The 12,418-nt window shown below is 36.2% G+C and overlaps 3 protein-coding genes across 4 annotated transcripts in view; all 3 read right to left on the minus strand.

Moving 5' to 3' along the window:
• Nucleotides 1–3,074, minus strand: part of LOC104770416 — a 5,633-nt gene extending 2,559 nt beyond the window's left edge. The window contains exons 1-3 of one of the 2 annotated variants that reach the window (XM_010494839.2): nt 2,986–3,074; nt 2,799–2,893; nt 44–2,704 (exon numbers count right to left, since the gene is read on the minus strand). In XM_010494839.2, the coding sequence (XP_010493141.1) occupies nt 44–2,585 (2,542 nt within the window). In that variant the 5' untranslated portion in view covers nt 2,586–2,704; nt 2,799–2,893; nt 2,986–3,074. The other variant, XM_019241782.1, reaches the window with a different exon arrangement.
• LOC104770417 lies at nt 5,887–6,860 on the minus strand. The gene has a single exon (XM_010494840.2). The coding sequence runs from the start codon at nt 6,719–6,721 to the stop codon at nt 6,191–6,193; it is 531 nt and encodes a 176-aa protein (XP_010493142.1). The 5' UTR covers nt 6,722–6,860; the 3' UTR covers nt 5,887–6,190.
• On the minus strand, nt 7,768–12,418 carry LOC104770418 (probable anion transporter 6, chloroplastic; the record flags this gene model as incomplete). The annotated part of the gene is given in 15 exon segments (XM_010494842.2): nt 7,768–8,077; nt 8,160–8,246; nt 8,329–8,381; nt 8,504–8,645; nt 8,860–8,955; nt 9,072–9,108; nt 9,441–9,556; nt 9,874–9,941; nt 10,363–10,409; nt 10,593–10,673; nt 10,809–10,883; nt 11,226–11,278; nt 11,486–11,585; nt 11,687–11,832; nt 12,107–12,418. Coding segments are annotated over 15 exon segments (1,518 nt in total), but the record flags the coding sequence as incomplete, so codon positions are not given.

Here is a 12,418-nt window from a genome sequence, read left to right on the forward strand (position 1 = left end):
CTTTGAACGCATTCATAAGCAGTTTTGAGTTGTTCAGAGCCAGATTCTCCAGAAACACCTCGTAGGAGGCTCAACCTTTTTCGTGCCCCTGACAAGTGCACATTTCCCAACTTTAACAATGATCGTGCTGCCACTTCTTGGAATTGCTGAGCTGCTTTGTCAAAAGGCCCTTGAGCTGCATCAGACGTTACAACCTCCTCCATAGCTTCTGAATTGAGTTTCATCCCAAGTTCTTGAAGATTCAAGCATGTATCAGAAACAACGCCGGCCTGGATCTTAAAGAGCCGAGCAAATTCGATCATCCAATCCTCAACTTTACACCCACCTTTTCCATTTACCTTGGTCTTAAAAGAATCAGCGGATATTTTGAGCTTCTTCATCTCAACTAATCTTCCAAAAAAGGGATCCTGCTCAGGACTAACTTCCACTACATAAAATCTCATAGTGTTCAGTGACCTTGCTGACACCTCACTCATTCTTAGCTCTTCATCTGTTGTGATTGTCACTAAATCTCCTTCTTGGTCCTTGTACTTAATATGAACTGCCCTTAAGCCAGGGAAACGCTCATGAACAACTTCCCTAAGTTGAAGAAGTGTGCAGTTTATAGGCACTTTAGCCAATCTTATGTCATCAGAGTATACGAATTTCACAGCCATGTTTACATTTTCACCACTTATCTCCAAAAGTTTCTCCTCAATTATTACTTTTTCCTGTTCCTTGCTCGTATCACTTCTCTTCTCCGACTGCTGTTTCCCTTTTACTTTCTTTTTATTCTGCTTATCGATAATCTTTTCTTTGCCCTTATCAGCTGCAAGATTGTTGTTATTCTTCTGCTTTGTCTCTACGTTATCACCCTCGCTCTTCTCTTGCACTTGATTGCTCTTTTTAGGTTTCTTCACTCGTGCCTTGCGAAGTTTAGCCCACAGTGCAGGGGAAGCCTCAACAGGTTCAACATAATCTGGAGGCAACTCTATCACGGAATCTTTGACTGTTAACCCTTTGCCCTCTAAAGTTCTCTTAAGCTTGTCAGAAATTTCAGATGCCATAGGATTCTTCGGATCCAGCTTCGAAACCATACAAACATCTTTCAACGCCAAATCCAACTTATTCAAGGCCTCATAACATCTAGCCCTCTTCAACAGTGCTTTGCTATAATCAGGAGTAACACTAAGTGCTAAATCACATTCATGAATGGCTTTGGCAAACTCGCCCGGTTCCAATTGCATATAACAAGAAGCCATATTAGCCCGAACATGAGAAACCTCTACATGGTCCTTAGGAAGTATCTTGATTGCTTCACCATATTTAAACATTGCACCATAATAATCTCTCTTCTGAAACAGCTTGTTCCCTGCTTCCTTCAACCCTTGTGCTTTCAAAACAAAATCAAAAGTTTCAACCTTTGAACCATCATCCACTAACTGACTATGGCTAGTCTCAGCAGCATCTGTAGATTTCTCCTCAATCTGCTTCTCCATGGATTTCAAAAGACAAGCAAAAGTATCAACCTTTGAATCATTATCATCCACTGATTGACTTTGGCTAGTTCCAGCAGCATCTGCAGTTTTCTCCTCATTCTGCTTCTCCATGGCTTTCGAAACACAATCAAAAGTTCCAACCTTTGAATCGTCATCCACTGATTGACTTTGGCTAGTTTCAGCAGCATCTGCAGTTTTCTCCTCATTCTGATTCTCCATGGCTTTCGAAACACAATCAAAAGTTTCAACCTTTAAATCATCATCGACCGACTGACTTTGGCTAGTTTCAGCAACATCTGTAGATAGCTCCTCATTCTGCTTCTCCGTAGATTGCAAGACAAAATCAGAAGTATCAGCCTTTGAATCATCATCATCCACTGATTGACTTTGGCTAGTTTCAGCAGCATCTGTACATTTCTCCTCATCCTGCTTCTCCTTGGCTTTCGAAATACAATCAAAAGTATCAATCTTTGAATCATCATCAACCACTAATTGACTTTGGCTAGTTTCAGCAGCATTTGTAGAACTCTCCTCATTCTGCTTCTCCATGGCTTTCAAAACAGAATCAGAAGTTTCAACCTTTGAATCATCATCCACTGGTTGACTTTGGCTAGTTTCAGCAGCGTTTGTAGAACTCTCCTTATTCGGCTTCTCCATGGCTTTCGAAATACAATCAAAAGTATCAGCCTTCGAATCATCATCTACTGATTGACTTTGGCTAGTTTCTGCAGTTTCAGCAGCATCTGCAGTTTTCTCCTCATTCTGCTTATCCATGGCTTTCGAAACACAATCAAAAACTTCAACCTTTGAATCATCATCATCCACTGATTGACTTTGGCTAGTTTCAGCAACATCTATAGATTTCTCCTCATCCTGCTTATCCATGGCTTTCAAAACAGAATCAAAAGTTCCAACCTTTGAATCATCATCATCCAGTAATTGACTTTGGCTAGTTTCAGCAGCATCTGCAGATTTCTCGTCATTATGCTTCTCCATGGCTTTCAAAGCACAATCAAAAGTTTCAACCTTTGAATCATCATCATCCACTAATTGACTTTGGCTTGTTTCATCAGCATCTACAGATTTCTCCCCATTCTGCTTCTCCATTTCAAATCCCCCAGAAGCAAAACAACGAGAGAAAGATTCCAAATTTTTCACCAAGGATTTGCTACTACATGAGAAGACGATTCTATGCCGGGGGCTTCTAAGAGAAACTAACCAAAGGTCTGGTAATAAAACAGTGCACACGATATTAGAGTATATAATTTACAAAAGCCCTAAGGGATTACAAGATGGACAGAACACGAAACCTGTGTCTACCTCTTATGAATCGAGATCCCTAAACGGCAATTTCCCCTGGAGCTGTGTGTGGGAAGATTAAACGGGTTCTCTCGGGAAACAGATTTGAAAATTTTCTGGAAAAAAAAAGATGAAGGAAGGATGAAGAAGACGATGTTAAAAAAGAAAAAAAAAAAAAAAAAATGAAAGAGGAAGAAGAAGATTGGACCATGTGGCTCAGCACATCTGTAACGAGATAGCTTTGTCGTAAAGCCACGACGACTCGTTTCAGCCTAATACAACCCCCATTGCCATTTCATTAAAATGTAATAAATTCGGAAAGGTATGACGAAGAAGAAGATAAATCGAATCAAATCCCACTTTTTTGACACGTGTCGAATCTTTACACTTTACAACGAATTAAATACTTGGGGAATGTATATTAATTCTGTTTTTGTTTATGATGACTTAATTATTACTATTGTTTATGTGTACGTTAATGTTGTTGTATGAATTATGATGATGTTAGAAAACGCTTTAAACCAAGAATTCATGTGTTCTATTTACTGTGATGGTCTTTATTTTAAATTTTTTTTTCTAATGGTTAGTGATTGCCGAAGAGACCATCTTGTTACAAATTTATTTGAAATAAAATGTGTAATATAATATCCAACACTTCCATATGTGTTTTTTTAAGATTAGCTTAGGTTCTTGATCGGACTCGTATGTTTTGAGAATATCAAGAATTTGTATTCAATTTATACTTTTCATATACTGCCTCTGTCTCACCAAGATTGAAGTTTTAAACTTTTACACAGTTTAAGAAAACAATGATTACTGAATTTAAATATATATTTTTCTTTGATTAAAGGAATATTATTTAATTTTAAACCAATAACAATTCAAGATCTTAAATGTTTTCAATGATTACTTCTTGAAATCTACAAAACATCAATCTTTGTGGAACAAAAAAAATATCCTAAAACATCAATCTTTGTGAGACAGAGGGAGTATTGTTTTTTTTTTGACATCATACTTTTTCATTGCTTGAAGTAGTCACTTTAATATTTTTTTGCAACATAATCTTATACTAGATGAAAGCATGGTCCAACCATGCAAGTTGGTGAATAAATTAACAAAAAAAAAAAAAAGTCATGGGAAACGGGGTTCCAATCCCAAAACTAGAGAGATTCAAATCGATCGATTTGCTGGAGTCTAAGTGAGTTTATTCGAATGAAAATGACGATGATGATGAAAACTAAGATGGGAAACGCAAAGCTCATAAAAACAACTTAGTTCTAACAGTGTAGTTTTAATTTAGATTACAACGTTGGTAGACACACGTTTAAGGATCTTGATTCACCACTATATATGGGTAGGCAAGTTGTGTTTCAATTGTCATTTGCAAGTTGGTGGTGATCTCCACATATAAATTGATTTGTTGTCACATATATATATCACCAATATTTTTACCGTCACACTATGGCCTATGTGCTATATAGCAAAAAAAGTAATGTGCTACCACTAATTCGTCACAGTTTTGCATATAAACTCCGACGCCATTGCAAATTTGGCCGCGAATTTGTCAAAAACACACAAGACATCAAAATTACTTGTTTAATGAGGTAGGCTCAATCTCAGCTCGTTCCCTATCTATTCTCAACTCACTTCCACTTGCAAGAAAATATTCAAATTTAGTTATAATCTTTATCAAAATTTGGCTTTACCATCGATTCTCAGTATCTTATCTCGTGTAAAGGAGAATGTGGAACAAAATTTGCATCATCCAGCCTCAATAATGGAAAAACACATTCAAAAGAACTCATATATTATGATAACGAAGAAATAGAAACTTCATAAACTATAGTCGCACATACCCAAAAAAGTCTAGTTTGACTACAAGAAAACATGCTTAGTAAAAGCTAATATAGATTCAGCTAATTTGCTTTGTCGTAAAGCCACGACGACTCGTTTCAGCCTATACAACCCCATTTTAGTATAAAATCATGAGTATTTACATAACAGTATTTGTATCTTATTAAATTTAATAAATTGGGAAAGGTATGACGAAGAAGAAGGAGTATCGAATCACATCACACTTTGTGTACACGTGTCGAATCATTTTTTACAGCGAATCTTTTATTAATTGTGTTGTTGTTGTATGAATTATGATGTTGTATCTCACGTCGACACGTGTATTTGGATAGAGTCCAATGTTAGACATTTTTTACCTTAGCTGTTAATCTGATGGGCTAATGTTGGGCCTCACTTTTCTTTCTGAACAAACGTTGTAGGCTTGGTTCCCTTTTGTGGTTTAAAATAAAAGCGAAACACTTATGAGAAAAAAAAAAAGTTGTATGAATTATGATGATGAATTGATGTTAGAAAACGCTTCAAACCAAGAATTTATGTGTTCTATTTTTTTCTTTTCTTTTTTACTACTTTTCATGTGTTCTATTTAATATGTTGGATTGATAGTCTTTATTTATATTTTTCTAATGGTTAGTGATTGTTGAAGAGTTACAAATTTAATTGAACTAAAATGTGTAATAATATCCAACACTTCTATATATTTTTTTTAAGATTAGCTTTGTTGAGAATATATTGTTTTTTCTAGAAAAAACATAAAAGTATAGCTCTAAAAAAAAGTTTGCAGACAGAAACCCTTGTGTCTAGTGTCTATGTAGGCCTCGCTACGACAGATAATCATACTTTTTTTTTAATTGTTAAAATGAAAATAAATTTTGATCGTGTGAAGTTTTTATTGAAAATACTTATTTTTTAATTTAAAAAATGAGTACTTCAAACAATCAAAAATAAAAAAGTGAGTAATTCAAACAATGAAAATAAGTACACATAATCATATTTTTTTTCATTGTTTCTAGTACTCATTTTGTTTGAAGTACTCATTTAATACTTCATTTTCAATCAGTACTTCAAACAATTCGTCACAATTTTGCATATAAAATCCGAGGCCATTACAAATTTGGCCACAAATTTATCAAAAACACAGAAGACATGCATCATACTTAACTGGCCACAAATTTATCAAAAACACACACAAAATTTGCATCATCCTCAATAATGGAAAAATCTTATGATAGAAAACTTAATAAAATATAGTCTCAGTACCCAAAAAGTCGAGTTTGACTACAAGAAAACATGCTTAGTAAAAAGCTAATAGATTCAGCTAATTTGCTTTAGATAGTAAGAAGATCATCCATAATTCCTAAACTCCTAATTACACCAATTGCATAAGGAAAAATTCCAAAGAAAAAATTAAGGAAGAATTCGAGCATGTACACTTGCGACACTAAAATCAAGTCCTAATTATCTACACAAAAATAGTTCATCAATACACTGCGCCCAAAGAAAACCCTAAAAAAAAATATTTCCTTCGCACGCAAGAAAATAAAAGGAAAATTGAAGAAAACCTAGCTCCTTGTCAAATCTTGATCTTTATGCAATTCGAAGAAACGGCTGAGACGTGGACGGAACTCAGGACGGCGAATGTCATGAAAAGACGGCGGTTTAACAAGATTCGCCGCTAAACATCTCCTAAATCTCTCCGCCTCAACACTACCAATCTTGGCAAGCGAATTAATCAACGCCAGCTTCCTCAGATTCAACCCAACACTAACCCTCACCGTATCATCACCGCGGTTCGAAGAAGCTAGGGTTTTGGATCTCTCGTGTTCTAACCGGCGGTGAAAAGCGCACCGGAACGAACCAGGGTGCGTCGTAGGAGAGCACAAACACTTTCTCTTCTGATGATGGTTGTTAGAAGAAAGAGCGACGACGGAGGAGGAGGGTTTGTTGGGGATGTTACCGGAAGAAGAAGAAAACTTTAAACGGAGGTTGAGATTGTTGCAAGGAGAAGGAGATCGTTGACGATGATTGTGAAATCTCTGGGAAGAAGAGAGAGGACGAAGAACTGATCGGCTTGATCTTCCAGTAGCCGCCATTATTACTGTGTGCAGTAAGAGATCGATGAGAGAGCGAGAGCGAGAGAAGCGTTTTGGATTTGGTTTGTTTTTGGAGTTAAATGTAAGGAATTAATGTATTGGACGAAGAAGAGGATTAAGGATAGAGAGAGTCCCGTATGATTCGCATCATATCTATTTATGGGGTCGGTCTATCTAATCCTATATACGTAGAGATCTCTGGCGGTTGCAAAATCGTGACCAGGGTCAATACTGTCATTTAATGTCTCCTTTATTATTAGTATTAACTTTTTTTCCTAACTAGAATTAAAACCAGAGTCAATAAATAATATACTTTAATGTACCTTTTACATTTACATTTACATTTACAGTTACCTTTTAATAAGTTTGAATATTCATTCATGCATGGTGGAATCTTTTAATTAATGTGTGTATATAGACAGATGTTTAAGTTATTATTTATAATAAATGTATATATATATATATATTTAATTCATAATTATAATTATGATAAATGTGTTTATATACTGCAGAATTGGCTATCAGTTTCGAAAATGTAATCAACCTGTAAAATTTATGTTTTTTAACTAACCCAAGAAAAAATTATGTTCTGAATATTTTGGTAGATGTTTTTTTTTTAATAGCATATTCTTTATCTCCAATATATTTTTAGATAAACTAAACTTTTATTTATCTCTAATCGTTTAGATAAATATGATTCATAAGCTTACAAAGCCATACCACAAGAAAAAGCTAATATTATCCACAATTACATTCGATTTCGTTATTCGCTAATATTATCCACAGTTATTTCTGATACTGTAATCTGCTAGTATCTGATACAAGATCCTCCTATACGATGTTACTTCATTGATTGATGATGTTAACGATTCACCATTTTATCGTTAAATATATACTATGATAGTGACAACTGATGGAACCGGGACACAATTTAACCAAAACTAAACCAAACCGAACTTAAACCGAAATGCCTTCTCAGTAGTCACTAGTCAGTATATATATTTACCGAAGCTAAAAAATAACCCACAGAGAAGGTGTCAGAGACAGATGCACAAGCTTGAAGCTTTACCATTAACAACAATTTGGGTTTCAATTCATTTGCAACTATGCAACAACTAGGATAAGGCAGTGAACAAAATTACCACTGCTCTTTTCGTTTTTGCCAAAATTTACCATTCCTTTTACCTATACAATAATAAAAGTCTACATGTCTTTTTCTTTTCTCAAAAAAGAAAGAAAGAAAAACAAAACCTATGAGTCTTCCTTAGTGAACGTCTGAGGCTCACTGCTAGCAAATGCCAACCATAAAACAGTCCCCGTTACATAGAAGAATATTGATGGCACGAATAGAGACATCTACGCAATAATCAGAAACGCTGAGTTACTAAGTAATCAAGATTACTGAACGTCAATCAAGGTAAGGTTAGCCGCAACTTACAGTCCAAGAATGGGTCGAGTCCAGGAGAAAACCAGTTAAGGCCACTCCTACAATTCCAGGTACTGCCCCCACTGTGTTGGTAAGACCCTAAAATAATTATAATAGAAAAAAAGATCACTCACTGGCATCAAGCAAGGCTCATATGGTTTATTTATGAGAACTATTATACCAGAAGTATGCTTGCATATTCGGGTGAGATATCCTGATGAGTACAATAAAGTCCTGTAAAAAAAAACCATGGTGCTTGTCATTCCGGTACAATAAACTCTTATACGTGCATCTTCTTTACATAATGTTACTTGAAGATTCTTGACGAGGATAGAAAAATAGATATCTCCAGTTACCTGATAAAGCAAAACTTGATAGGGCCAAGCCTGCTGTCAAGATTCCTACAATTTCCCACGGTGGCAATCCAATGTCCACAGATGAAAGTGTCATGCAGATCGCTGGTGACACAAACGCAATCGTTTGACAAATCTTGCGGACCTACATGGTAATTCCCAAGGAGTTTACATATCAAAGTGACGACAGGTTGATCTAGATAACTGGGTAACCATTGGTGCAAAATGAGAAAAAGGAATCAAGAACACTTCGATAAGTGCGTATAAAATAATAGATCTACAAGAGCCTTCATGCTAAGACCCTTTTGGTTTGTTACAAGGGGTAGGTACATACAAAGAGAAGAGATGTGATTTAATACCGTGGTAGTCTCAACTCCATTAGTAATTAAGTAGTCAGCAAATTGTGAAGCGAGACTTGTCACGACAATCGAAGCTAGTGGAGGAAGGATGGAAACCTGATCTTCATACCCACATATAAATTTCATAATGTTATACCTTTGCAAAATGCAAGCTGAACTGATTTTTCAATAATCCAGGGAAAACAGAATATAAAAGACAGTTTTATACGTACCCAAGCAGCTTCTGTCAAATTTAGATCCAGTGCCTCACTGCATACCGGAAGTATAATCAGAATTACTCTCTTCATCAACAAAGATACAGAACAAAGAGAAAGAATACTGCTATAGCCATAACTGTTTCTTTTAGAGAACAATTTAAACGTAGTTTAATCTAAATCATAGGCCCGGAGAATTTGTATCAGAAAATATGAGCCATGAAGCCACAAAATACATTAAGCATCAATTAGGTCTTGAAAGAAGAACACATCATGTACAAATTAAGTTAAAAATCTTAAAATTTCAAGCTGCAGACTTTCAACAAATTGGGCAGCTACAGCATTGCCCAGTAAAATCTAACATGGTGAACAGGAACACGCAATTACCTGAAATAAGTAGGTAGCCAAGATAAACAGGTGTAGTGACCCCAACTTCCACAAAAGTGAGTGTATATCATCGCCCAAACAGCTGAGCTTTGGAAAAACGACTTCCATGGAATCTCCTGTAGTAAGTCACCCAAAAAATGAACCATCGACGTAGAGCAAACTATAAGGTTTTGGGGTTTTAAAACCATTTTTTGGAGGCCATTTTGGCACCATTTTAGGGACATGGTTTTGAACCAAGTGAATGCAACTGGAATACAATCCTACTCCACCTTCGCTAGAGGGTTATGCAATTCTCCTATTATATATATTGCAACTACGTATTTACAGTAGAAACAGTAGGCTTGACAAAGTGAACTATCGTTAAATTCAACCTCATCAATTAGAAATGAAATAAAGACAAAGCCATACATAGGCATAACATTAGAAGACTAACCTTCAATGAGTTCCCCATCTCTTCGTGTGTAGTGTTTTCTGATTTATGCGAAGTAGAGATCTCATTACCTATCAAACAAAGGGAAATCTTGATTTTCATTGGTGTTTAAATATCTATGATCTAAACCATTAACTGAGAGAAGTATTAACTAATAATTATAATAGCCGGAAAATAAACAGACAACAAAAGATGATTTGACTACGTCTACATTCATAGAATTGCTTCACTCCGAATATAGTATATGCTTCAGTTCGAGATGATATGAACTAAATAGTTGGTTAGAGAAGGATTTACAAGTAATTCTCATTTGTTACTCTTCTGTTTCACATATAGAAAAAAAAGAAACGACTTTGGGATGAATTTCACAATATAATCTTGGACAAAACGACACAGTAAGTAAATGTGTAATAAATACAACTATGATACATCTAAGCTCCCTGTTTCAAGATGAAATTAAGTTTGAATAAGGAAAAAGGAAGGAGAAACCACCTTCATATGAAACTTCTTCTTTATTAAGAAACTGAAACCCGACGAACCTTCAACATATAGGGGAAAAAATGAGAACACATATATACTAAAATGGCATGCCGCCATGCTGGCATCATGGTACGAAGATGAAACAGATAAAGTCAGCCATCAATCTATTCTCATTTGATGTATAAGAATAGTCAGAACAACAATGTTGTGAAAGTGTGTAGTCAGCAATCGATTAGACTTACCAGGCAACACCAAGGACACCAAACAAGTAAAAGACAGATTCCCAATTGAAGGTTTCGATAATGGGAGGAGCCAAGAGAAGCCTGCAGGGATAATAACGTTAGGTCCTTGCAAGTCTCAAAACTGAGCATTCGTCTTGGTTAGAGTATTAACCAAATAAAACACATACTTTATAAGTCATATAGTTTAAGACTTTAAGTATCACATTAAAATTATACCCCAAAACACTTCCCAAACTCAGTCCTCCAAAAACAAAGCCTACCGCCCTTGAGCGCTCCTTAACAGGTATCGTCCTGTACTCAGCAATTGAATGGCACAATCAGGATATGAAAAAGGGGGCGAAAAGCTATCACGCGTCCAGCCATAACTTTAAGTATAAAGGGACTAAATGCATGTACACGTAATTTCAGCAATAGTAAAGAATGAGTTTCCGTACGTAAAAACGTCAGTTCCTGAATACTAACATCCCATGGGCGTTGAATGAACAACCATGGAAACATATGGGTTTTTCTCATATTTAGATCCTGGACTAATTTTTTTGAAAAAAGAGAACGCTGCATAAGCAGTTAAACACACATCATCTATATTTAAGTAACTATGATCACTCTTAAAATTTTCTCCAGATTAATACATGCCTGGCGATAAGGTCTGTCGCAGCTGATGGGGATACACCTTCTCCTATTCCCACCTGGAGTTACAAATCTCTGTGTTAAGACAAAGACATATTGTAAGGCTAGAGCAGGGTGGGGGGAAGGGGAAGGAAAGAGTTTAAGAGTGTATTCAATTCATTACAAGTTTGAAGAACTACGGAATTAGTAACAAAAGAATGCCTCTAAAAATCAGAGTGATTGACTTAATAAGTAATGTGATGCGATAAACATGTGAACAGGCTTACCAAAATTCGAGAAAAGATTAAACCAGGCATGAATCCAGCAAGCAGTGGAACAAGAGCTGTAGCAAAGGACCATGTAAATACACCAATCTCAAGCACTTTTCTGCATTCGGATAAGAAAAAAAAAGAAGGACACATCAGAGGATCAGACAAAATGAGTCCTTATTCCAAAACTTGGAAGAGCCTGATAAAAGGAAAACAAACCTGCCGCCAAAAATCTTGGAAAGCCAGCCTCCAGGCAACTGGCTCAAGGCATAACCCCAAAAGAAAGATGACTGGACCAGACCGGCCACAGATGAGCTCCATCCAAACTGATGCGACATTGGTATTATAGCAATACTCAAGTTCACCTGCAAAATTCTCACCAACACAATATACTTTAGTCAAATGATATGGTCCTCACAGTCATCATCTATCATCTGTTCATATCAATACCACATATATCACCTAAAAAAAGAAAAGGATCCTGAACAACTACAAGAAAAAGCTAACGCCTTTACTAAACTGAAGTCCAAATTGACAATACCCTGATCATATTATCTCATGTAAGCTAACCTAAAGCCATACCAGAATTGCCCATAAGAGAAAGAAATGAAATTTGTTACAATTGAAAAAAGGAGAAACCTTGTCCATATTGCAGATAACAAAGGCGAGGGAAGTAGCGCCGATGAGCTTATATCTCTGAGGTACGTTTTTCCATGGAGGCCAATTCTGTTCAGAACCCGTTTCAGTTTCGGTACTGAGAACTTCGGAATCGGAGCTCGGAATCGTAAGCTGAGGTTTAGGGTCTTCGATAGGATTCTTAGGAGGAAGCTTCTTGCTCTCTCTGACTCGTTCGGTACCACTGGCGGAGCACTTAACCCTTGATTTGATAAGATTGTGGTGGTGGTGATGGCGGGGGAAGATGGTGTAGAGGGAGAGGAAAGGTTGATTATG

Source organism: Camelina sativa, chromosome 20, assembly GCF_000633955.1.
Source record: "Camelina sativa cultivar DH55 chromosome 20, Cs, whole genome shotgun sequence".
Taxonomy (NCBI): domain Eukaryota; kingdom Viridiplantae; phylum Streptophyta; class Magnoliopsida; order Brassicales; family Brassicaceae; genus Camelina; species Camelina sativa.

Excerpts from the sequence above, each read along its gene's own strand:
- LOC104770417 (XM_010494840.2), bottom strand. The coding sequence starts at position 6,721 with ATGGCGGCTACTGGAAGATCAAGCCGATCAGTTCTTCGTCCTCTCTCT.